This window comes from Lissotriton helveticus, chromosome 7 (assembly GCF_964261635.1).
Source record: "Lissotriton helveticus chromosome 7, aLisHel1.1, whole genome shotgun sequence".
Taxonomy (NCBI): domain Eukaryota; kingdom Metazoa; phylum Chordata; class Amphibia; order Caudata; family Salamandridae; genus Lissotriton; species Lissotriton helveticus.
This window is the reverse complement of record NC_136068.1, coordinates 1,150,855,742-1,150,883,530: the sequence shown is the minus strand read 5'-3', so window position 1 is coordinate 1,150,883,530 and position 27,789 is coordinate 1,150,855,742. Positions and strand designations below refer to the sequence as shown.

Genomic DNA, 27,789 nt, shown 5'->3' with positions numbered 1-27,789 from the left:
GATCTGGAGGGGATGTCTCTGACTCTTTTCAGGGGGGCTAGTTGGTCGAGAGCAGTTGTCATTGTACTGATGTACAGTGTAGAGAGCTCGACCGTGCTGAGGTTGTTTGTGGAGGGTGGGAGTAGTGAAGTTATGGTTTCTTTGAGGACAGGGAGGGGGATCGCATTGAGGTTTCTGCTCCTTTGATTGATGTTGAATATGATGATGTGGTGGTCTGACCGGTCGAATGGGAGGATGTTATTGATGGTTATAGATTTGTTTTTGGCTATGATTGCATGAAGGGTTGAACCTTTGTTGTGGGTTTGACCCTTGCAGTGTTGGGTGTGCTCAATTGTGAGAAGGAGTTGATTTAGTGACTGTATACCAGTGTCCTTTTTGTTATTCCAGGGGAGGTTGAAGTCCCCCAGGATGATGTTGTTGGTGTTGGCTAGGGAGCAATGTGTAAGAAGGTCTGATATTTCTTCTCCGAAGGCAGGAGAATTTCCTGGGGGGTGGTAGATGAGATGGCATTTTGTTGCTTTGTTGTTTTGCCTTGTTATGATGTGCCTTTTCAGGTATTCGAAAGTAGAGGAGGAGTGGCTTTGCATTCAACTAAGTTGATGTTGTTCTTAGGATGATGGCAATTCTGTATTTTTTAGCCCTGTCGGTGCACATGACAAGCTGGACTCGTCATGGCACACAGTGGGCGTGTGCTCATGATGAGTCCAGCTCGTCATGACAGATCGCCCTGTAAATCCCTCTGGTGCGGGCACCAGAGGGATTGCCTTTATGCCAAAAGAGCCTCGGGAGTGCAGGGGAAGAGCTTCCCAAGCTGTAGGGCGCCCCCCCCCCGGGTTTCCCTGAAAAGACGAGCGTCGCGCACGTCGCACTGATGACATTTCAGCCAAGAGGCTCATTTCAGTTTCCCATTCTACGTGCTCAGGGGGCTATCTCATTTTGTTGGAAAGGGGAGAATATCCCCTTTCCAATGGTACCCCTCCCCAGTGGATCCCTGCTTGGGGATCGCCACAGGAGGGCGATCCCCAAGCAGGGATCCACCCACTAGACACCAGGGAGGGGGGAGCGGCCCCTTGGGCAAGGGCCTTGGCTCCCCCCAATTTAATTTGGCACCATTTAGTCTTTTTGCCCCCCCTGGGGTGGCAGATGGGGTCAGTAGCCCCCAATCTGCCCCCCCAAAAAGCCCACTAGACACCAGGGATTTTTTTAGCAAGTAAAAATAAGGGTGGGGGCTGCCCAAAATGGGCATGCCCATGCCCCCACGTCCCTTGCAATCATTACAGTCTTTCTTCCCTACGGGCGGCAGAAAGCCCACTTGTTTTTTGAATTTTTTTTTAGGTTGGGGGCTCCCCGAAACGGGCATGCCAATGAGCAAAGCCACCCGCCACCATTACATCCTTTCTGCCCCCCTGGGGTGCTGATGGGGCATTGGCCCCTAATCTGCCCCTTCGGGGGGCAGAAAGCCCACTTGACGCCAGTGATTTTTTAGCACAATGTTATTTAGGGTTGTGGCTGCCCAAAATGGGCACGGCAATGCCCCCACCCCACCACCATCACAGACTTTCTGCCCTCCCTGGGGGGCAAATGGGGCAGTAGCCTCAATCTGCACCCCCCTTGGGGGCAGAAAACCCACTAAATGCCAGGGATTTTTTTTGCATATTTGTTTTTAGGGTGGGGGCTGCCCAAAATGGGCACACCAATGCCCCCACCCCCCTGCCACCATTTCAGCTTTTCTGCCCCCCGAGGGGCAAAAAGCCTACTAACCACCAGGGATTTTTTTGGCGCAATTGTTTTTAGGGTGTGGGCTGCCTGAAATGGGCACGCCAATGCCCCCAACTCCCACACAAAAATGACAGTCTTTATGTCCCCCTGGGAGGCAGATGGGAGCTGTAGCCCCCAATCTGGCCCAGCGGGGGCACAGAAAACCAACTAGAACCCATGGATTTTTTTGTTTTATTGGTGTAGGGGTAGGGGCTGCCCAAAATGGGCATGACAATACCCACATCCCACCCCAGAGAACTTTTGGACTTTCTGCCCCCCGGGAGGGCAGATGGTGGCAGTGGCGCCTGATCTGCCCCCTGGGGGGCAGAAAGCCCACTAGTCGCCAGCGATTAAGCAGGCTTTTTTATGCGAAAATATGTTTTGGACCCTTACCTGTCACGGGTAACCCTGTGCGAAGCACTACGCTACGCTCGCGGAGTTTGCAAAGTTTTCGCAACTTCGCACAACGCGAGCTGCACGTAGCACAGTGCGAACATGCGTAGTGCAGCGTAGCGTAGTGCAGCAGTCATTTTTTGCTTGTTCGCGGTCCTGAACGTCATGTTCGCGACCGCGCGCAAGCAAAATGACATCCCGGCGAGATTCTCAACGCGAGGAGGTCAGGTTTCTCATTGTGAGTGGTTGCGCATGCTCGCGACCGCTCTCAATGAGGAACTACCTGTTCGCTTTGAGAAAGCTGCCGCTCGAGTAATAATCTACTCGAGCAGCAGAAAACTACAGCTCGCACTGTGCAAGATGCCGTTTTCAATGCTTGCACAGTGCCGGATGCTTGTCCGCACTGTGCAATCATTGAAAACGCATCTTGCACAGTGCGAACATGCTACTACGCAGCTCGCGTAGTGCTACGTGAAGTTCGCGTAGTGCGAAGTGCACTTCGCGTAGCTTCGCGTAGCGCTACTTCGCGAACTACGCCCACCCTTAGTCACGGGTACTTGGGCCTCCCACATGAGTGAGGCACTGTTTTTATCGGGAGACGCGGGGGAACGCTGGGTGGTAGGAAATATGTGTCAGCCCGGTGATGCCACAACTTTCCCACACAAAAATGTCTGAAAAAAGTGATTTTTTTCAGCTAAATGTGAGGTTTGCAGGGTATTCTGGGTAAGGAAACGTTGGGGGATCCACACAAGCCATACCTCCCTGTAATCTCCCGGTTGTCTAGTTTTCAGAAATGTGTGTGTTTGGTAGGTTTCTCTAGGTGGCCGCCGAGCCCTGGCCAAAAATCCCCTGGACACCCCTTGCAAAACCAGGTCGTTTTGAGATAGGCAATTTTGATGTCGCCTCAATACGTTTTGGGCCCTTGCCTGTTGCGGGTACTTGGGTCTCCCACACATTTTTCTCGTATGACTTTGGGGAACGCGGGGTGGGGAAATTTCATGGATTCACGCAGATTCCAGAACTTTCCACCACAGAAATATGGGGAAATTGTTTTTTTTGTCTTTACAATTTTTTTAGGTTTGCGAGGGTTTCTGGGTAACAGAACACGTTGGGAGGCAGTCAAGTCACCCCATCCTAGATTCCCTGGCTGTCTAGTTTTCAAAAATGTATAGGTTTGCTAGGTTTCCCTAGGTGCCGGCAGAGCTATGGTTCAAAAACTACAGCTAGGCACTTTGCCAAAAAAAGGTTCATTTTTCACTGCGAAATTGAGGTGTATCCACGTTGTGTTTTGCACCGTTTCCTGTCGCAGGCCTAGGCCGACCCACACAAGTGAGGTACCATATTTCTTGGAAGACTTTGGGGAAGGCAGGGTGGGTGGAAATGTGTGGACCCACGCAGATTCCAGAACTTTCCACCACAGAAATGTGGGGAAAATGTGTTTTTTTTGGCAATTCTTTAGGTTTGCAAGGGATTCTGGTTAACAGAACCTGGTGGGAGGCAGGCAAGTCACCCCATCCTAGATGTCCCTGGGTGTCTGGTTTTGAAAAATGTAAAGGTTTGCTAGATTTCCAGAGCTATGGTTCAAAAACTACAGCTAGGCACTTTGCCACAAAAAGGTCATTTTTCACTGTGAAATTGAGGTGTGTCCATGTTACGTTTTGCACCGTTTCCTGTCGCGGGCACTAGGCGATCCTCACAAGTGAGGTACCATATTTCTCAGTAGACTTCGGGGAACGCGGGGTGGGTGGAAATTTGTGCATCACTTTGCAAAAAAAGGGTAATTTTTCATTGTGAAAATGTGGTGTGTTCACGTTGGGTTTTGAGCCATTTCCTGTCGTAGGTACTTTGCCTATATACCCACACAAGTGAGGTACCATTTTTATCGGGAGACTTAGGGTAATTCAGATTTGTAAAGCGACTGTTATTACCTATTGACTTTCGATGCATTTCTGCCTTCCAAATGAAAGACATTGTGTAAAAAACAAGTCATTTTAAAAAATGACCAATAATTCTCATGCTAGTATGAGTATTCCCAATTTCGGAAATGTGCAAATATCTACTGTTTCTAAACTCTATATTTTGTTCCCATTTCAGAACTACATAGGTGTCTTTCATACCGATTTTTCCATGTACACATTTTTCCAGAATAATTGCTATATACCCGGTACATAATAAAAAAACATTGAAAGTTCTCGCTCAGTTTCTTGCTCTGGGTTCGTTGGGATTTTGGTGAACCTACAAGTCCTATATAAATCCCCACAACCAGTTATATCCCCACAACCAGGTTGTAATGGTATATTGCTTTCAAAGAGCTGTCATAATTAGGAGAAGTTACAGATTAAACCGTTGACACAAAAGGCTGTTTTTTTCAAATGATTTTCAATTTATCCTATATTTAACTGTTAGTTTCTATAAAGAAACCTTGATGGATCTACACACATGACCCCTTGCTGAATTCAAAATGTTGTCTAATTTTCTAAAATGTATAGCTTTCCAGGATCCATTATTGCTTTTGTACCCATTTCTACCATTAACTGGAAGGAGGTTGATAGCACAAAAAATTGCAAAAATAGGCTATGTCCCAGAAAAATGCCAAAACTGTGTAAAAAACGTTGGTGTTCTGACAAAAGTCTGTCATTCCCTTAAAGCTGGGAAAATTGTGATTTTAGCCCCGCAGCCCCTTTTTGACACCATTTGCAGGGCAAAACCCAGACGCTTTCATTTGCAGCCCTTTTTTCCCCCAAAAAATGTAGCTGGCTAATGGCTTATTTCTGGGACCCCTCCAGGGGAAACCCCAAACCCTGGGTAACTTTACAATCCCCATTATGTTGGAAGAAAAGGTCGTAAATTTGGCATGGATACCTTATGTGATCAAAAAGTTACAGGGGCCTAAGCGCGCACTACCCCAAATAGCCAAAAAAAGGCTTATCACAGGGGGGAAAAAGCCTAGCAGCGAAGGGGTTAATGATGGAGAAGCCAGGGGGGACTAGAAGGTCAAGGAGCGAATAGAATGTTTCATTGAGCCAGGTTTCAGTGAGGAACGCAATGTCATGATTCAGTATGGTATCAGCCAGCTCTATTGCGTGCTAGACTGCGGATCCGCAGTTAGAAAGCAAGCAACCTTTCTTGCCGCTTTAGGAAAGGTTTTGGGAGGAGGGGGGAGCTTGTGGAACGGTTGTACGTTAGGAGGGAGGTCTTGTAGATCTAGGTTGATTGTTGGCTATACCTATTCCGGTGATTACCTGTATGTTGCAGGGGGGGTTGGGTTGTTCTGAGGTCGTAGGTTTTAGCAAGAGTAGATGCCTCTCTCAGAGGCATCTCAGGATTCGCTCTTTTTGGTCTGAAATATTGGGTGCTTCTAGGGGTGGAGCACCAACTGGTCGTTGAGGTGGCTCACTGATGCTGTGTGGGAGGGGAGTATTGGGTGTTGGGTGCGGACTGGGGGGATTTGGTGTTGAAGAAGGATTGTGTTTATGTCCTGCGTGATTGTGTTGATTTGGGTATGGAGAAGGGATAGGTTTCCGTTTATGGTTATGAGGTGCTTGGGGGTCATTGGTAAGAGGGTGTTGAGTAGTGTTTCTATCCATGTGAGGGGTACAGTTAGTTCTGCTATTGATTCTAGGTTTGGGGTAGGGGAAGGGGAGGGGTTGGGGGCAAATCCAACTGAGGGTGTAGTGTGGACAGGAGGGTCGAAGGATGATAGGGTTAGGGGGAGGGGAGGCGTTGAGGGGAGATTCGGCTGAGGGAGTAGGTTGGGACAAGAGGGTCGAGGGGTGGAAGGGTTGGGGGAGGGGATGGGTTAGGGCGTGATCTCTCTAGGGAAGAGTGTTTGCTGGGATGGGAGTGGAGGGTAGAGCAGGATCTGATGAGGGGGTGGGGTGTAGGTCTGAGGAGTGGTTGGGGGATGGGAGTGGAGGGTAGAGCGGGATCTGGCGAGGGGGTGGGGTGTAGGTCTGAGGCATTCAGTGTATGAGGGTTTGTGTCAGGTTGTGTGGGGTGTGTTGGGAAGAGGTGGGGTGGATGGACAGGGTAGAGATTAAGTTTTGCAGTTTGGGGAAGGCGAGTTCAAATTAGTGCAGGTTGAACTCATTGGCTTGGACCATGACTTTGCCATTTCTGTATACTGTTATGGTGGTGTTGATTCTGTAGGGAGAGGACTCGCAGATAATCAGTATTTGGCTGTGGGGGATGTTGGTGGTTTTGGTAATTTGCAAGTGGTTAGCTAGGTTATTTCTCCATTTGGCCTGATGGGGGTGTAGAAGATTACATCTGTTTTTGTCTTACCTGTGGAGGAGTTATGGTAGAGGTCATCTGTGAGTGTTTCAGGGTGTTGTTTGATGAGTCTGTGTTTAAAGATTTGGGTGGCATTAGCTGAGAGGTTGGGTGGGTAGGTGATGGAGAAGGAGTGGGGGCCATGGGGTTTCAGCTAGGTGAGAAGTAGGAGAGTGGAGGTTAATGCGGCGTTCTACTGGGGTCTTATGTTAGTTGACATCTTCCTGATTAAGGGGTGGAGAGAAAGGGCAAATATAGGTGGGGTGTCTTGGTTGATGGGAAATTGCAGGGATGGTGGCCACAGAAGGGTTGGGTATGGGACAGGACTAGGGTAGGGGGTCATTCGGGGGAAGGAGAGGTGAAGAGTTCAGGTGGCTCCTGGCTTTAAGTAGGGTGAGTGACATTGGGCATTTTCAGGTCTCGGTCCGAGCTGATTGGGGAGGTGGAAGGTGTAGGAGTGTGGCCATATGGACCATTTCAGAATGACTGTCCCTTGAAGGTCTTTCGAGGCGGTTGAGTCTTAGAACGTTTTAGTGGGGGAGGTAGTCTGGTTGTTAGTCTTTAGTATATTAGTGATAATGTAGGTAATATATACAATATAAATATATGTAGGTAGAAAGTAAGTTTCCTGTATTTGTTCCCAGCCCATCTATCCTTCAGTGATAATTAAAGAGGGTCAGAGCCATTCCAAGATGGCCACTATTTGGTCGGGCTAGTTCGTCTAGCAATTGTAGTCTTTTTTTAGTTTCCAGTGTGCCTATCATATGTAGTGTTTTGTCAGTTTCCAGTGTTTTGTCCTCTTTCCCCTGCCATTTGTTATAAGGTGATGGGATGGCAGCTATTATGTTTTGAGAGGGAGAGAGGGAATGGGCTTATAGGGAAGGGAAATGTTGCTTTCAATATGGCTGGTGCAGCAGAACTGCCATGCCGCTAGCAATGATAGTTGATATCGTTATGTATTATTTCTCCTTTGCCCATCACAGGATTGTATCGTTACGCAGTGCACTATTGTTTGTTCATTGCATCGTGTGTGATTCTAGCATTGCGACCAGCTTAGCATTGTGAATGCGGTGGCTGGGATTTGAACCTACCCGCTAGCCGGAACGAATATTACCCTTTATTATATGTCGACTTTTGTATCGTGTGGTCTGATCGTATATCAGTGGGTTGCTGTGGGCATGGTTGCACAAACTATACACTCGTGCCTTGGAGATAGACCTGGCTGCTCGTGCCAAGCTACTAAGGGGGTGAGCAGGGCTATCTCATCTGTGTCCTTACTTGGCCTAACGTTGAGTGGGGAATCCCGGGTCGAGCATTTGGTGACAGTAGTACGGGACAGGGACTCCAGCTTCCAACAGGTATGTTATGCGCAATGTTTCTGTTACCTCAGATCCATGAAACCGTCCGGTTAATGCATGTATTACAAATAAGAGTAACATAACATGACATAATATTGCTGTCATGATAAAAATGTTTGTACTCATGTTTTTTTGTTTAATAACGAAAGATGTGCACAAAAGCCTTCTTAAAGATGCAACAAAAAACTCTTGCCTTTTTGTATGTATCACTGCTTTTGCGACAATATTATTCAACAACCCATTCAATTTTCTTGATAACTAATGCTACAAATCACTACCAACTATTCTGCCCTAAACCATTTACTTTGCACACACTATGCTCTTTCCACTAACACTAAACCTATCAAAAATAGTAAATAACCATTTTCAACCTGTTCTTCTGTGCAAGCACTATGATAAGAAATTATTACCATCCTGCTACAACTAACAATCTTGCAAAACATCAGATGTTGCTTACAGCCTGTGCCACTGTAGTTGTTGCCCACAAAATAATAGCATCTGTGTTCATTTACATGTGATTTGAGGTATTACGTTGCATATTTATCTAAGTTTGAACATTTCCCTAAAAAACTATCTGTTTGAGTTGCACTGTTCTATACCAACATTACTATGGCACAGATGCAGTCTTACTATCGTTCATTGATTTTTTTTCTTACAGAGAAATGTTTAGGGCTTGACTCATTATACCACATCTACCCCTGCTTTGCTGATGGTTTTTTACATGCTCCTTTTTTACCGGCCACCGGCGACCAGCACAAACACAGTGATTGCATAGCCCTGATTAAAACTCCAGCATATCTTGCTCCTAGCACGGAAACATCACAGTATTTCATTCACTGCTTTTGAGAAAATCATTATACAAAGTTTAGTCAACAATACATCCTTCCATTGCTGGTACACATTATCCTCAGTGGGGTCACATTTAATGGTAGTTTGAACAAAATATTCTACTATGATGCACTTTCCTATGTATATGCCGCTAATGTTTACAACCTACAATGCAAACCTAATTGTCTGATTCCTTTTCATAACATTCTTCTGTGATGGCACAGTTTGCCTTAGCAAATTCAGCCTTTCCAGCAACAGAACTCGTGTAACAGGTTCCAAATTATTGTAGCCTAAGATGTTGCTTCGATATGTCATTTTCATTCTATGACAGTCAGGGGCACTACACACACACATGCAACCCTCCTAACAATCACTTTCCTAAATGAAGACAAACCATTAACAATGCTTGCTACCTTCGGGTCCCCTAAAATGGATATTCCAAGAGTCAGTTTCCTTCTTTGCCCACCGCTCAGGCTGTCTGCTCTTACATCCTGAATGTTGCCGATATCCAAACCATTAAGAACATTCTGCACCTGCAGAGGTAAGTACAAGAAAAGGTTGATAAAATGACTGTATTATAGGTGTGACTATAATTATGACTATGTGTACAAAAAAATTGCCAACTTCACCTTACTTGACACCTCCCGATTGAGGAAAACAAACCAGTATTACTATATGGTCTGTTTGGTATATTTACTTAATACCTTTTTGCTTTTTATTTCATTATATTCAAAAAAGTTTAGGTACAAAAAAGACACTTAAATACATTCAACAATTCCAACATAAATTTTCAAAGCAAATTACATTCTACATTGCATATATAAACACCACATAAATTACATTACAGATATAAACACCATATTCATTTGGATCAACAATTAGACTCACATAAATGATATCTAACTAAACAAAGGACAAAGTGAACATTTAGATACTATTAGTAAACAAGTAGCAAATTAATGCATATTAAATTTGTCAAAGTCATTAAATGTGCTGCAAATTAATGCATTCCTGATTCAAAAGCCGACGCGTTTCGAACCCATTCCTGTCACTTTTTGGGTTCTCATCAGGGCTCTGTCTCTTTTATTTATCTACAGGATATATGTAAAAAAGAAAAAATGAAATTCTATTTTAGTATTTGAATAGAATTCTTGTCAATCACCTCTCTACCATTCGCGAAATGACGAAACCAGTACCTGAATCGTTGCTGGTCGTATGTTCTAGTATTCACTTTCTAGATCATGTGTTTCTTTATCTATAATGTAAAGTATCATTATCAGGATTTTTATTTTCTTTGAGAGCTCGGGAGTTCGTATGCCAAAGCATTGCTACACAGCCTACCTTTTACGATCTTTATCTTCGTGTTTGCACCCTTATCGATATTTTCGTAATAATTATGATAACTGTGAAGGAATGGAAACATTTAATTTAATATAAGTTTTTCCACTAAGTTTGTTTGTCTGCTAGTTCTCCCATGAAGGCGATTTTAAAGGCATACCTCTTTTTACTTCAGTGCCTTCATGCGCGGGGTGCTGCACGTCTCGGATTTATTTTATACAATGGAAGGAGTGGTCCTCGTGTTCCTACAAATTATTCAAAGACAAACGGGGGAAAATTCTATCACCCGTGTGCACTCATTTTATATAAATGTTTCCGCATTGCTTCTAAATCGGTAAGGCATACCTGCTTTCTTTAAATGCGCGGTCCCGCGCTGTATTTAAAAAAACATCTTGTTTTACTTCGCAATTGCAATGTTCCCCTCCGTCTCTGGTCTCCTGTGATTACACGGAAACACAAATTAAGTGTCTGATGCATGTAGCTTAGTATCTATTCGCATAAATGTGTCACGCATCTTACCTCTTTGTTGTGTATGCCGAGTATAAATCTGCTGTGTCCATTGGCCTCGCGGCCATCTTGTAACGTGTTATTTATATGCATGCCTACAATAGATGGGGGCCATCTTGGAACGGACTAGTTTCCAAGTTTGATGGGGGCCATCTTGGAACGGACTAATTTCCAAGTTTGCTAGTGTGTTGTCTTGCTGTACCCACTTTTTATTATTCAGTATTCCAGTAATGCCCCATACTTTTCAATGTACATATGGCAGTCTACAGAAGTTAATTTATCGGATTAGTTCGGGGGTCAGTCATTCATTATAATCGCGAAACCTCACACAATGTATTTAGCCCGGTTAAAGCGCTGTTAAATTTCAAAATCAGATAGGCCTCTTTATGCATAAGTTGCTTTTCTAAGTCAATGGGACATTTTAACTGATTTACAGTGTACAAGACCGACCATTTAAAATCTGTCTCCCCATGCTGCTTATCAATAAAGTGTTCAACCATAGGGGCTGATATCACCTTGTTTTTAATGCGTGACCTGTGCTGTGTTTTTCTCACATTTATTTGTTGATTAGTCTTCCCTATGTCAATTTTTGGACAGGGACATGTGACTACGTACACAACATTTTTTGTTCGACAATTGGAAAAACCATCATGTTTCCATTTGATGTTATTATGTTCGAATTCCTTCCCCTCGATCGTGTTGGCACAGGATACGCAATTTCCACACTTGTGGTGCCCTGCAATAGGTTTCAACCCCCATTTAGATAAAAGGTCGCTTTTAGGTTTAGCTAGAGCAATTTCAGCACGGACGACAGTTTGGCCAATACTTCTTTTTTTTTATATGCAAACAGTGGGCGAGGGAAGGGGCATTCCAAGTTCTCTAGGAGATGGCAATTTTTTAAAACCATTTGTCTGATCTTATGGGTGTCGGGACCAAACGTAGTCACACAGAGCAGTCGATTCAGTTCTCGTTTTTCTTTAACTTCCAACAGGCATTCGCGTGGGGTACAGCGAGCCCTTTTATAGGAATGTTTTAACATTTTGCGTGGATAGCCTCTGTTCTGCATTTCCTCACAGAATGTTTCTGCATAATGGTCATACTCTCCAATTTGCGTGCAATTCCTCCTGATTCGGAGTAGCTGACCATAAGGCAGGTTAGCCTTCAGGCTCCTGGGGTGAGCACTCTGATGATGTAGTATCGTATTTTTGTCAGTTTTCTTCTTATATAGTGACAATTGCAGACAGCCGTCGACACTTACAATTTGTACATCGAAAAAGGACATTCTTGTACCACTTGACTCTACAGAGAATTTTATGTCTGGGTGCCTCGAGTTGAGCCATTCATGAAACTGCATCAACTCTGTGTGGCTCCCCTGCCACAGGAGCCACACGTCGTCGATATAGCGCAGCCACTGAATTATATGTCCCATGTGTGGATTATTGTTATCCACAAACTTCCTTTCATATTCGGCCATGAATAATACGGCCATTTCTGGGGCATAAGGACATCCCATGGCTGTACCTTTTGTCTGCATAAAAAACTTGTCATCAAATTTAAAATAGTTTCTTTTTAGGGCGATTTCAGCTAACTTAAGGATAAATTGACTGGGGACTCTATGCGGCCTTTCTCGAACATCTAAATAGAGCTCCATCACTTCTAGCGCTTCCTCCTGGGGAATCTGAGTATATAAGGACGTTACGTCCATGGTTACCATCAGTTGTTTTTCCGGATCAAACGAGGTTCCTTCCACCTTATTTAAAAAATCTACGGTGTCTCTCAAATATGACTTTACCTGATTTGTGAAGGGTTTTAAAAAGAAATCTACATATTTAGCTAGTGGTTCTAAGCATGAGTCACATCCGGAGACGATTGGACGCCCCGGGGGCTCATGTAAGTTTTTATGAATTTTTGGGAGGAAATAAAGGAGGGGGGTCCTCGGGAATTTCTTCACCAAGTACTCACCCTCCTTTAGTCCTACAAAACCACTTTCTATACCTTTTTGAATGATTGGCGCTATAATGCCTTGTATCTCTTTTGTGGGATCTTCATTTATCTGCCTGTACCACATTCGGTTGTTTATTTGTGAAAAAGCTTCAGCTAGATATTTATCCCTTGGCCAGATGACAACCGCTCCGCCCTTGTCGGCCTGCTTTAGCACGATCGAGGTATCATCTTTTAGAAACACAGCTAAATTCACAGAGGCCCATTTGGACTCAGGCCGGCCAAACCTCTCATGTGCAGTGAACGTCTCTCCAGCCACAGCTGTGTTGCTGGCACAAATTTCCATGATACTCATTTTTCACTCTGCCTAATTCGCTATAAGAATCGATCTATACTCTGTATTCAATGGAAGCCATTCTATGGTGCAGCTCAGTTGTTTGCTCTGGGTACCTTGTGTTCTTGGAGAACAAACAAATCCCATTTATTCCAACATTCAGAAGGGTCTAGTGGATATAATGGCATATTGCTTTTGTGAATCGGCTATGGTGACAAAACGTTACAGATGGAAATGTTGTCATAAATGACCATTTTGTCCTTCTGATTTTCTATATTTCTTTATTTCAACAGTTATTTTCCTTAAGAAAACCTTGAGGGATCAACACATTCAACGCCTTGCTGAATTCTGAACTTTTCAGAAATTTATAGCTTTCCCGGATCAGCCATGGGTTTCACACTGGTTACCACACACAAACTGGAAGTAGGTTGAGAGCACACAACATAAGGAAAACTCTCTACTTCTTAGAAAAATGACAAGACTGTGGTACAAAATTAGGTTTTCTGATTCAGCTCTGCATGTTCCTGAAACCTGGGAAGATGGTAACTTTAGTTCAGTAAATCGTTTGCTGCTTCCATTTTTAGGAAAAAAAATAGGCATTTTTATCTGGAGCACTTTTTCCCTTTTTTTCAACAAACTTAAAATTGTGCTATATTTTGCTTGATTTCTCGCTCCCCTCCAGGAGAATCCACAAACCCTGGGTACCTGTAGAATCCTCAGTATACTGGGAAAAAAGGACGTCAAATTTGGCGTGGATACCTTATGTGGAAAAAAAGGTATGGAGCCCTAAGCGCGATGCACCCCAAATAGCCAAGAAAGGGGTCAGCACTGGGTGGGGGAAAGGCCCAGCAGTTAGGGGGTTACATTTCTCCCATTTAAAAAAAAAAAAAAGATTGTATGTTTGTGTTTTACATATACCAGTGACAAATGTGGCGAAAGGTATGTTTTGTGCTGCAAGTACATACGACACAGGCTGTCAGTCACCCATGCACATATATCCCATTCATTCACATTCACGTTCATACACTCCCAAAGACCATACTCTCATTGACACACATGGCAGCCCTGTAATAGTGCCCCTAGTCAAAGTCTTTTGCTCAAACCATAGTGTCTGGCTGTATGGATATTAGGCTTAAAGTCAAAGAAGCAAAGGGGTGGGGGGTGTCCAGTAACAATCAGACCCTCCAGCATTTCGCGATTTCGCGATTCACGAAAAACATTTCAAAATCGGCAGAATAGCGCGATGCCCGCGATATTTGCTATCGTGACCGCTAAAAAGGGTCTCCCAGAAGAAAGGAAAAAATGATGGCTTCCTATTGGTTGCATGCGGGCACACATCACTGCGTGCTGCCATGCAGCCGTAAAGTTGCTGCTTCCTAATGGGCCGAAGTGTATCTTTTACAAGTCTTCTCTCTCTTCAAGGAAATGGTAAGGGTAGTATGGTTGGAGGGGTACAGTTTTGCGGCCTCGTGTGCGCCTGCTGAGTATAGTTGGACTCGTTTTTATTGACAGTTTTTTTTTTCTTATTTAACGCCGAGCTAGGACTTTTGTAATCTTAGCCTTAAGCGGCAGGGCAATGCAACAGAAGTGTACGTTACAAATATATCTGTAGTTAGCCTAGCGTAGAAGGTGGTATATTTAAGGAATAGTCGCGGTCGTCTGAAATTTAAATTTAAAGTCGATCATCTTTACAGCTCTTACAAAACTAAAATGCTACAGGATGGGCAGTTAAAGTTGCACTAACTTGGCTAATGTAGGGGTTGACTAAGCACTGGCTCGAACCCATCAGCTCCTTTGAGAAGTTTTGCACCCGGGGGTAGTGCACATAGAAATTCAACTGGGTCTAAAGGTGCGTTTCATTATGTTCAGCACAGCTGGATGCTATATGAGCTTGAGCTAAATACAATGAAATAAAAGTCAGGCTTTCTTTCCTTTCCCAAAGCCCTTAGAACTCGTCCCTTTAATTATGATCCTTTCAGCTATTAAATGCCTGCGCTGCTCATGTCTCTGTGTTGTGAATCTATCTAGGACCCTAATCAAGATATCCCCGATTCATGCCCTTATATGGTTATAACGAAACATATCCTTATAAAGTCATAGGAATCATGTCCATATCTAGTCATAGCCCATGCAGTCCAAATACGGCAAGGCTACTCCCATAGACTCCTAGAAATTACAACGCGTTCTTTAAACAAACCAAGCCTCCAGCAGCCCGGGAATTCCCCCTGCTTTTGTTTTGATTTGCACAAGAACTCCTGGAGTCCAGAAAGAACTGTTAGTTCTTAGTGACGTCTTATGTCCAACCTTACGTCAAACCCGGCACCTTCCAGGTATAAATATACCAACGTTGCCTTAAGCAAACACACGGTGGTTTGGAGCAGAGCGGCTATCTACTTGCCCGACGCCCAGCTGATGCGAGTGCTGAAGGAAGCCGACCCTCCCATTTGACGCACTGAGAGAGACGCTGTCTTTTCTCCTGCCGAGAAATCCAGCTCCGGTGTTTCCAGTCACCCTTGCGGGTTGCTGGGAGATCGAGTCCTGAGAGAGAGATACAAGACCTCCTACATTCTAGAACCAAGGTACGGAGCTGATTAAAACCTTAAGAGAATTCTTGATTCAGATTCTTGGCAAAAACCAACTTAACTTAAACTGCAACTTACTTACTCCTTCCCACGTATTAGGCGTAGGTCAGGTACACCGGGGTAGGCGTATCTTAGAAGCACCAGTTGAGTACGTTAGTCAATGTTTTTATGTATGTATATATTTGATCTGTTTTAAAGTATCAATTGGCTAAGAAACCATATCAATGCTTTTACAGTATTATTTCATAATACTACTTTTACTGTACGCACTTTACTTCATGATAAGTATTGCAATTGTGGCAACTCACTTCTCTTGCATGAGTAAGAGGACTGCTCAATAAATAACACCTTTTATTGAAAACGCCCGTCTCTCTATTACTCTGCACTCTGGTGAAACGAAGTATGCACGATTGACTGAGTGAAATAGCTGTCTATTGTTTTCACACGACTCTAGAGATATACTCTTTATTCTGAGGGAGCAAAGTTGTCATGTTTATGCGGTTGTCAGAAACTAATCCCTTCTTGTCTAATCAGGAAAGTTATCTCCTTCCTGTTCATTCGAGAAAGTTTCTAGTGACCGCTGAGCTAGCTGGCAAACCAAATTAAGTCTAATATAGTCAGTAGAGACCTAGATGACCTCAGTCCTACGTCTAAATTGCTGTTTATATTATTCCAATGCGCAGAGCCTATTGGGAATATAGGAACTACACTACATGGCGCCCAACGTTTGGTAAGACGATAATCTAACGCAAGACATTAGAGTAACTCAGTCATGCTTTTTCACACAGACCCCTTTTCTCGTAAAAACTCCAATAGACGTCTGGAGTGGGTAAAAGGTTAATATCCACCGGAACTTAGTAGGAAGAGATTCCTTTGTATTAGTTTTTGGTTTAGTTTACGTTGAAGGATACAGTGTTCCAAAATATTGTGCACCTAATCTTTGTTTCCTTGAAACTTGCTCTGTAAAAAACAAAAAAAAAAAAAAACTTTCTGTCAATAAAAATGCCGGAAGGTGATGAAGAAAGAGATGTTTTAGCGTCTCAACTGTTGTTAGATGACACAACTCTCCAGCAGAATGACCTGAATGCTATAATCATTCCGGTCAATGTAAGAAGAACTATAACTATTAAACTTATAGAAAATGGACTATCATCGACAGGTGGTACAGTCATATTTGTGGTAGAGGCCCATGAATATCGGCAGACAGAGGTATTCTATTCATGGATACATTTTCCAGCAGCAAACGCTGTGACACAAGATTTCCACTATTACAAAATAGAGGAACCTCCGGATGAATACGCTCCATTCGAGGACGTTGAAATCCCACTAACTTACCAGGAGCACCTGCTCTGGTTTAATGGTGCCCTAAAACATCAAAATCACATCACCAGGCTCGGTCCACTAGGTAGACCAGGAGCCACGTGGCCGGTTCTAGCCAGCTACACACCACTTCCCGACATAGAAAAAATGTCAGACCGGGAACTTTTAGCCCAGCTAAAACAACTAATAAAAATACATAGACAATTGGTCCAATATGTTATGCGGACTTCAACAGTCCAACCAGCAATAAAAATTTCACAGCACACCCCTTACCAGGGGAACACAAATAAAATCACACCACATAATATACAATCAGCCATTGGTAAAATACCGGCAAAACGGGAACAAATTCCTTTCTGGTTAGCACAAAAAATCACTCAGATAGAGGCAGTATTTCCTGATACTACACCTCATGAGAAACACAGAATTCTGACTATCTGCCTTCCAATGGGGATCGCACCACATGTGGAGGACTGTGACACTTGGGGCACAGTCTTTGCTTCGATATACACAAAAACACATGGTGTTCTGTCTATGGCGGTTATACCAGACGTACTAAGACAGATTCAAAATGAATTACTGAAAGACTTCAAGCAGGTCTCGGCTATATTATTAGCCAACATAAAAGGAAAAGCAGCATCTGTGGCGATCCGCCAGAAATTGAAAGAAACAGATATAGCAGAACAACCATTTGAACTTGCCAGAATCATAGAAAAATCCTATGAAGAACTAGGTAGAGATAGTTTGGGTGGGGAACCAGTAAAATCCCAACTAACTGAAAATCCTGAAAAAACTTTTATTAAAAATAATCTGAACACTCCAAAAAAGAGTTGGGAGGGTAATAAACAATCCACTCCCAGAGAAAAATGGTTTCAGTCCAGAGGAAGGTCTCAATAACGGAGAGATAGATCTCCAGAATGAGGAAGCAAGTCTCCCCAGAGGCAGCCCTCTGAGAAAAGATACAAACTTAGAGATAGGGATAAATTGAGAAAACCTGAAAGATATCAAGATATTGATGCACGTCCCTCTCGATCTTATTAGAATTCCTCACAGAAATCAGAAAGAATAGGACGGTCCGAACACAAAGAAGAGCACGTCAAATCCAAAGACAAGGAACCTGCTCATCAAAGTAAAAAATTACAATATCCAAAGAAGAAGGTAGCTAGTATCAAAATAAAACATGCCGAGGATTCTGAGGACACAACTGAAAAACGGAGAGTGGTCCCAGACAATGCTAGACAGCGCAGCAGAAGTAACCATAGCTCGCAAGATCCTGATGAATCTTCTGGATACAGTGGACACGAACGAATACATTCAAGTGGAAACCGCAGACACCAGAGTTAGCAAACCCCATAAATTATATGAAATAACATTACGTATAGAGGGGGACAAAACTAGGAAAATGAAGGGTCTCTTTTGGTATAACCTTTCGAAAGGCTTTGATATCCTGTTAGCTGAGAGAGACTGGCCACCAGAGTTTGTCAGGGAGTGCCCTCATGGCGAAGAAATGATTATGCCTGCCTTCCCAAATCATATTCCAATTCATAAAAAATACACATCTGCAAGAAAATGGGCAGTAGCCCAAGCTCCTGCATTATATAAAAATCATGTAGGATGGGATGAGGATTCTCCTCACCACAAAATCCAGTTAAAAAATCAACCAACTGCACAGATGCAGTATCCTGTTAAGCAAGAAGCTAAAAAGCAAGTCAGGGAGATCTTAGATCAACTTGAATATCAGGGGGTGATTGAAACATGCACCTCACAATGAACAATCCTTTGTTTCCTGTCTCCAAGCCAGACGATTCATATCGTCTAGTTTTGGACTACAGACACCTAAACTCCTGCTGCAAAACATTTGCAGTACAAAACTCACATAGTGCAGCACTAATGAATAACATTGTGCGCAAAAAATATAAAACGACATTAGATATCTCGAATGGCTTCTTTTGTCAAAACATTGCACCTGAAAGCAGGTATTTGACTGCTTTCTCAACAATGGGGTCGCAAAAACAATTCCGTCCACTCCCACAGGGATTCAAGAATAGCCCAGGATTATTCTCAGCAAGGGTAACAGAGTTACTACAAATATATGATGATGAGGCATTATCTTATGTCGATGACATCTATCTTACAGACGATGACCTGGAGACACATTTGAAAAGAGTGAACACCATAATACTTGGGTTCGCAGCTGAAGGGTATAAATTCAACTTTAAAAAGTCACGGATTGCTCACCTAACTGTCCTGTTTTTAGGATATGAATTATCAAGTGAAGGCAAAAGCCTAGCAGACAACTTCTTAGAGAAGTGTGCTGTACTCCAAGCTCCAAAAACGCTGAAGAACTTATAATCATTACTAGGCTTCCTGAATTTCGGAAGAACATACATTCTAAATTATGCAGAGAGGGTTAAACCTCTCTATGAATTAATAAAACCTGATTTCAAACCAATCAATTGGACTCAGAAACACACAAAAATTTTAAGATCATTACAAAACTGCAAACATGCGCAAATGAATGCAACCTTGTAAACCGAGTCATCCCAGGAAGATGCGGATTCACATACCTGACCTCTAATGAGGGAGAAACGGTACCAATAGCTTACAAATCACACTTGTACACACAAGCTGAAATGAAATTCAGTTCTACTGAAAAAATTCTAACTGCGGTTCAAACTGCTGTAGCAAAAGAATGAGCCCTAGCCCAAGGCAAGAGCATATCTGTTTTAACAGCAGTATCAGCCCTTGAGGCAGTAACAAGACCACGCATTACGAATGCTGTGGCATCAGATCCAAAATGGATACAATGGGAAAATTCTCTTGCTGCAGAAGACGTGAACACGCTTTTGATCCAAAAATGAAAAAAACTAGAAGATCTAGAATACGAATATGAATATCCTCTGCCAATCGAAATTCTGCCTCGAGAACAGTATACCTGTGTAATCAACATGGACAGATTTGCACAACACTACGATGTGGATAAAAAATCCTACAATGCAGCATGCGCGATTGTTAAAGGTCGTTGGCGCTTAGGTAAATTCAGACCGATAATCACCAAAACTGAATCACTCAGAAACTGTACAGGTCAGCGAGCTGAATTAAGATCTTTAAAGATGGTGCTTGAAAATGCGGATCGCGAATTCCCCACAGTGATAGTGTGCGATTCACATTACTGCGTCACGTCTTACAATAATGACATGCAGACATGGATCAAAAACGGTTACAAAGATGACACAGGTGCCACAATAAAGCATAAAAAGCTATGGGAACAAGTAGTTCTTTTGCAGAAAGAACTACGAAAGACTCACGTGATACATACACTGAGTCATCAACGTAAATGTAAATGTAAATGTAAATGTACAGGAATTTATATAGCGCAAATCACCAAGCGGTTTCTAAGCGCTTGCTTAGGGAACCCGTCCTGGTATTCCCCTGTGAGATAACCCCGGCAGGGTATCCGCAAGGTGAAAGCCAGGCATCCCGCTGCGAGGGGCCGTTGTGGAGATTAAGCAAGCTATTGCCCAGAGTCGCAGAGTGTGAACCCGTGAATCGAGTAGGCACCGGAGCGAGAATTGTCGAGTCCATGGACATTTTAGGACTCAAGACCCCGCCAAGCCGGGAATTGAACCCTGGTCCCGGGCTGACCTCCGCTTCCAGGTCTGCCTCCTCTAACCAGTGAGCCACACTTCTCCACTACGTGATGGCGTTCAAGTTGCAGGGAATTCATTGGCTAACAGAGCCACAGCGGCAGCGGTTCAACCGGCTTCCGTAGTTACAAAAAAGCGTACTAAAAAACAAATATACGGTTGAACACTACTAGCAGTAAAAGCCTCAATGGAAGGCAACTATGCGCCGTTACCTCTAAATTATCCACTCGGAAATAAATACATAATTGATGCAAACTCCGTTCCTTTTGCTCAAATCCCTGGAGTGGGGGATAGAGTAATTCCAAACACGAACAGGAGGGCTTACTTGATTCAAGAAGCACACATGGGACAGGGTCTGAGGCACCAAGAGATCTTGAAATCGGTAATAGAATTACAATCACAATACTGGTGGTCGGGGATGTGCGGGCAAATTTACAACTTTGCAACTAATTGTCAGAACTGCAATAGAGATTGTAGTGGTGAACCGGACGAGACACCCGCCCGGATACCGTTATTAGAAAGCATCAGGCTATCTATACACAAAAATCCAGAAGGAAATAGGCGGTCCCAAAATTATTAAGACTAGATTCACTTAAGGTATAGACACCAGCGCTCGGCTGACGCCAGAACTGTTATACAAGATTTGCGAGTCTTTATCGGCACATACGCAATTGGCATGCTACATTCTGACCAGGGTCCTGCGTTTAGCTCTCGAGCTTAGAAAGAGGCCATGACCAGCATGGGCATTGCATTGCGGTACTCTTCCCCCTTCCATCCTGAGGGTAATGCGGTAGTGGAAAGAAAAAAACGTGACATAAGGCAATCTATAACGGCGAGGGTATTAGGTTCGGGTGATGGGTGGGTCAAATATCTAACAAGTTTCGAACGTAGTCTTAACAATCTGCCAAGAAATTCTCTAAAAGGTATCACTGCATACCTAGAATGCACATCCAAGACTTAGATTGTCAGACTTCAGTGGTGAAAGAAAAAGCCTTTGATATCAAAGACCGTTTGGCTGTTTTACAGGACTTAAATGAAACAAGAAGTCTAAGTAACATAAAGTTAAAGCCAACGACCACTGAAGAGAAACCACCTGTCCCAGCAAGACCTGTCTGGATTCCAAAGATTGGGGATCTAGTCAGAGAGAAGATCGCGGTGAAGAAGGAATTTGGGCCTTCTTACAGAAAAGCAGTACCTGTCTGAGCTGTCAGCGGAACAAGATCAGTAGTACTACCGCCCCTTGCTGGTAAAAAGGAGAACAGAGTTGTATCCATCGACCTGGTAAAACCACAATCATGTGGCCAATAATAAGTAGTAGGCCCAGTGGACTCCCAAGAAGTAGCAGAAGATCAAACCTTGCTACAATCCAAGAGGTTCAAACTGAAAGACTAATCTCTTTTGATAAACCTGCAGTGAACAAAAAAGGACTATGCAACAAAGCCATGGAACTTGTGCCTCTTGAAACCCAAATTGCAACAGTTCGTCAAGAAACACCTGTCTACAATGATGTAGCATTGGACTATACTAATGTACCAAATAAAGATCCAAAGACTAAAGAAAATCCGGAAGCAATTTCAACAATTGACAGAACTGCATCTGGCTACTTCATCAATTTCGATGACTTTTCTGATGATCCAAGTGAACATGAAGAAACGAAAGCAACAAAAACTTTCAATGACAAATTAACTGAACTCTTTCATCAACTCAAAGAAACATATCTGATTTCACCATGGATTGAATTCTGGATTGTGTTAGTTGTACTTCTCCTCCTGCTTTGGCTCATCATGTTTTTATGTTTAGGTAGATTTATTGATGGAAAATATAGTACAATGGACACAGCAAGTAAGAACATCAACTTGGTCCTAAAACCACACAGATCATCTCACATCGAGAAATGAGAACTGTCATCAGTGTATATCAAAAGAAGGGAGGCAAGATAGTTGATCATTTGATCTACGGACACAATTTACCACTCAGAGTGGTGGAAGGTCCAGTAACAGCTTGTGTCCGTATCTAGCACTGGGAAAACAAAAAGGGGGGTTGCTGTACTGAGGTGGGGGTGTGTGGGCAGGACAAGGTGTAGTTGCGTGAAGGATATTAAAAATGTAGCAAGGGGTACCGGAATTCACTTTATTCTGGGGGTCCCCTGGCTGCAGTTAAAAAAGTGGGGTTAGCTGCCTAGGGGTTCAGCTCTGATCTCCTGTGTCCGCGTAGGCGGAGAAGGGTAGGTCTGACTACGCGGACACAGGCGGACACAGGAGATCAGAGCTGAACCCCTAGGCTCATCCCTGATGTTTTGTCCCGCCGACCCCTCATGTGGCACATAGTCCTTGACCATTAGGCATAGGCGAACCCACAGAGGTAACTTAAATCATACACATGACACTAGCATGTTTCACTTTGTTAAGGTCCTGATGAATCGCGGGTGACTATACCCACTGCGAGAAACATGTCGACCATCTTCACTCTTAGTCTCATCTAGGGTCACCCGACCTAACCTGTTGACACCTAGCGAGCTAACCCCACTTTTTTAACTGCAGCCAGGGGACCCCCAGAATAAAGTGAATTCCGGTACCCCTTGCTACATTTTTAATATCCTTCACGCAACTACACCTTGTCCTGCCCACACACCCCCACCTCACCATAAGGCTGTTGGATAAAAAGATCTCCGCCAAAGAGCCCCTCGTTGAGGTGAGCCCGTCGGGGATTGCACCGCCTCCCCGACGAGGAGCAACCGCCTATGATGAAGCATGACACCCTTCTGGGTGTGTGAGGCAACTACATCCAACAAAATGGATGCCCCAGGGTGTTACTCTAACACCTTTGGTCACGCCAGTTAAATCTTCCCTAGCTCTCCATAGGAACAGTACAGCAACCCCCCTTTTTGTTTTCCCAACTGTCATCAGTGAACATCACAGCCAATCCAATACCCGGTGGGGTAGCATGGGAAAAAACGGATTATGAAATCTATGGCCCGATTGAGCTCTTGAAATATCCACATCAATTTAAGGTTTCCTTAAGTGAATTTGTGACACCAAGTACTTTCTCTGATGATTGGGACTTTGAAAACATTAATAATATGATGTCAGATTTAGTAATGTCAGCTAAATTCACAGAACATAATTATTTGCAGGGTTCATCAAATTATGAAGAAATGTATTGCTATAATCACTTTGCATAAATCTGCTCAACCTAGAAATGTTTTTAATTATAATCAATGGGAACATTGTCCAACACCGCCAAAAGGCAGCTCAAAAACATTTTATGAGAAATTCCCATACTTCTCAGGGTTTAACAACAGCGATCCGGAAACATTTTATTTTAAAATGTTAAATAAGACAGGAATGAAAACAGTGTTGACAAATACTAAATTGATTTATTCTGAAAAATGTTATGATAAAATGTCTACATTTGGTTTTGAATTTTGGAAAAACAACATTGAAACAAAAACCATCTGGGGTACAAAAGACTGGCAGGTACAAGGTCCAGAAGCATTATTTAGAGCCTGCATGATCCCAGAACAGATAATATTCCTGAATGACACCGTTCAACAAACAACCTGTCTTGGTTCAGCCAAGATAAAAGACTTAAATAAACCGTCTATTCCAAAGCCCATACCTGATAGTAATAGCACTACAGATGTGGTGATAGACGTATCCCATATTTTACACCAAAACAGAACAAATCCTGATTTGAAAAAATGGCTGATCTGGCCCACAGACACAAATAACTGTCAAGATAGATTCCTGAACAAAACACAGGGGTTAAAACAGAACAGGCCAGACCCAAGATATTCCCAGAGACAACATACAGGGATAGTTCCAACATACAGTGTAGGGAAACTATGCCTTGAATGGCTACAGAAATCCACACTGGCTGAAATTAAGCAACACTTGACTTTACTTAAAGACGGTGCTGACTTGCGAGATTTCATACTGGGACCTCGCAAACAGTGCCAAAAATGTTTCATATACGCCGGTAAATACACTGCTTACAACGAGGCTTGGAAAGTAACGCAAATTGAAAATGCTGAAAAAATACGAGAAATTGATCGTATAAATTTGGAAAAATCACTTTCTGTAGTGGACAATGGGTTAACGACTCTGTCCTCCAGAATATATTCACTGGACAGCATTGTATCATCTGCTATTGATATAATAGAGCAGGACTTACTAATGTTACAACATGGTCAGTCCCAATTGCGTTCTATTGTACAGCTAGGCTGGACATTGCAAAACTGGCGTTCAGGCTACGTGCCATGGCGTCTAATCAACATAACGTCATTATTTTCTATCTTTAACCTTACTGATAAACAAATCAGTTTGGCACAAAAAGGAGCAGACTATACGATTCTGAGCATTGAAAAACTTGAGAGATTACTATTGACAATGTCAGAGAGACCTGTCATTGAATGGATAATACACGGAACAATTACAATCCCGATAACAACTTTCCAGTTTAATTATTGCCAAAAATATATAACAGCAGGCCTGTATGAAAGGTTGGGTAAAGGATACATCAAGTCAACATGGAATTTACCTTATACACACAAATGTTATAGTGAAGGGAAAAAGGAGGTATTCCTTAGTGGTAACAATTGTAAAAAATCACTAAGCGGTACACTTCTGTGTCAAGGTATTAACTTGCATGGAGCCTGCGAAGGTTCATCAAATAACCTTTCTTGTCACCTGCATGGCACTCCTGCAACACAGATAGAGCCATTTTTCAGACAGCTTTCCAACGGCAACTATGTTCTAGTAAGTGACCACAGCTGTTGTGGCATGGTGCCAGGAAAAGCCTATCTCGTGAGCGTTACTTCCATGGTCACTTGCTGTAGGCAAGTATTGTATCCAAACAGCAATCCAGACATGGAGGCAACAATATGGCCTTCTTTAAATATCTCTTCTATTCAAATTGATACTTTAAGCAGAATGAAGTCTATTCTTTTACAGTTAACTGTGCACTTAACCTCGTCCAAAGAGACGTATGATCTGCAAGTTGCAAGGACAGCGGCAGAGATACATACCCTATTATAAACAAATTGCCCCATGGATTTCGTAGAAATGTTAAGTTAAATTTTAAACATGTCTGATACCAGTGGCATCGCACATGTATTTAAGACAATTTTTTCGGCACTGTTAGCACCCTTTCCAACAGTTCTAGGCATTTTCCCGAATTTTGTGCATTGGTTATTCGGCAGCCTGCCTCTTCTTTTGGGACTCGTAGCAGGAATTTTATTTTTGATCCTTCTGCTCCGATATGGCAAGCCAAGCCACAGACAAAACTCCAGCTACAATGGAAGAGACAATCCTAGCAATACGCTACCGAGACCGAATCACTAGAGTCCTCGGATTAGCCCGGCTAAGAGATCTGAATACAACCTGGTTTCTTTCATTCAGACCAATCTGGCAAGATTGCATCTTACCTGTGCTTCGATGTCTGCTATGCGGAGAAGAATGCGTGTTGGACGTCTGTCTTACACTACCATCAGCAGTACCTATGGATATCGATACTTTGCTTGGTTCGGTAATGGCTCATGCAACGTGTTGTCCCCAGCGGCTACCTATTCTGATGACGTCATTCGTTGAGACTTCACCATTACGATTAGGTGGCGGTGAAGTACGAGATGAAAGCAGCACCACACAGGTACAACCTTCTGTGAACATTGCTGATCCCGACATCGATGATAGCAATGATTCTCACATATGCACTATTGCAGCTTTTTCGAACTTGGTCGAACTTTCACCTGATGTTGTAGACCAATTTTTCGCAACCCTGTCTGATATGATGTTCTCTCCGAACAACGAGAATAACTTTTAAAACAACGAGCACACAGCGTTCCCTGAACTCTGAATTCGGCCTTCAATTTTTGATAAACAACACTACTGAAAACATTTGGAACTATTTTTTCCCCTGAAAGCGAAATTATTTTTTCCATTTTCTAAAATATTGACCTTTTTTCTGGCACATGGTACTCTGCTTAAAGTAGAACTATTCTTAGAGAACAGAGCTTCTATTTTTAGAGACACTAGAGACAATATTTTACCTCAGCCTCTAGCACATGTACATTATTGTATAAATATGTGATGAAATGGTCTCGACTTTCTTTTCTATATTCAGAGCCATTTCATAAATGTAATTTTCGCAATTCATTCAGCCAATATTTATATATGCAATTCCTGAATGATAACACTGCTTGAAAAACGTACAGTATAAATACTAATTTTCGTGTATATACCATACACCATTTCAAATGCAATTTATGTTTTTGGGGGTGGGTTGGAAAACACATGCATCGTTATATGTTTTAGTGTTGCTTAGTATTTAAGTAATGATGGACATTAATACGTGGAGTGGGTGTTGTGAATCTATCTAGGACCCTAATCAAGATATCCCCGATTCATGCCCTTATATGGTTATAACGAAACATATCCTTATAAAGGCATAGGAATCATGTCCATATCTAGTCATAGCCCATGCAGTCCAAATACGGCAAGGCTACTCCCATAGACTCCTAGAAAGTGCAACACATTCTTTAAACAAACCAAGCCTCCAGCAGCCGGGGAATTCCCCCTGCTTTTGTTTTGATTTGCACAAGAACTCCTGGAGTCCAGAAAGAACTGTTAGTTCTTAGTGGCGTCTTATGTCCAACCTTACGTCAAACCCGGCACCTTCCAGGTATAAATATACCAACGTTGCATTAAGCAAACACACGGTGGTTTGGAGCAGAGCGGCTGTCTACTTGCCCGACGCCCAGCTGATGCGAGTGCCGAAGGAAGCCGACCCTCCCATTTGACGCACTGAGAGAGAGGCTGTCTTTTCTCCTGCCGAGAAATTTCCAGCTCCGGTGTTTCCAGTCACCCTTGCGGGTTGCTGGGAGATCGAGTCCTGAGAGAGAGATACAAGACCTCTTCATTCTAGAACCAAGGTACGGAGCTGATTAAAACCTTAAGAGAATTCTTGATTTAGATTCTTGGCAAAAACCAACTTAACTTAAATGCAACTTACTTACTCCTTCCCATGTATTAGGCTTAGGTCAGGTACACCGGGGTAGGCGTATCTTAGAAGCACCAGTTGAGTACGTTAGTCAATATTTTTATGTATGTATATATTTTATCCGTTTTAAAGTATCATATGGCTAAGAAACCATATCAATGCTTTTACAGTATTATTTCATAATACTACTTTTACTGTACGCACTTTACTTCATGATAAGTATTGCAATTGTGGCAACTCATTTCTCTTGCATGAGAAAGAAGACTGCTCAATAAATAACACCTTTTATTGAAAATGCCCGTCTCTCTATTTCTCTGCACTCCTGGTGAAATTAAGCATGCACGATTGACTGAATGAAATAACTGTCTATTGTTTTCACACGACTCTAGAGATATACTCTTTATTCTGAGGGAGATAAGTTGTCATGTTTATGTGGTTGTCAGAAACTAATCCCTTCTTGTAACATCAGGAAAGTTAACTCCTTCCTGTTCATTTGAGAAAGTTTCTAGTGACCT

The 27,789-nt window shown here is 43.0% G+C and overlaps 1 protein-coding gene across 1 annotated transcript in view; it reads right to left on the bottom strand.

Annotated features, from left to right (window-relative positions):
* The window catches only part of LOC144770056 (ABC-type organic anion transporter ABCA8-like), a 2,854,033-nt gene that overhangs the window by 1,782,200 nt on the left and 1,044,044 nt on the right, over window positions 1-27,789 (bottom strand). The window contains exon 14 of the mRNA XM_078654287.1: window positions 9,023-9,142. Coding sequence (XP_078510413.1) covers window positions 9,023-9,142 — 120 coding nt within the window. The remainder of the gene's footprint in view (window positions 1-9,022; window positions 9,143-27,789) is intronic.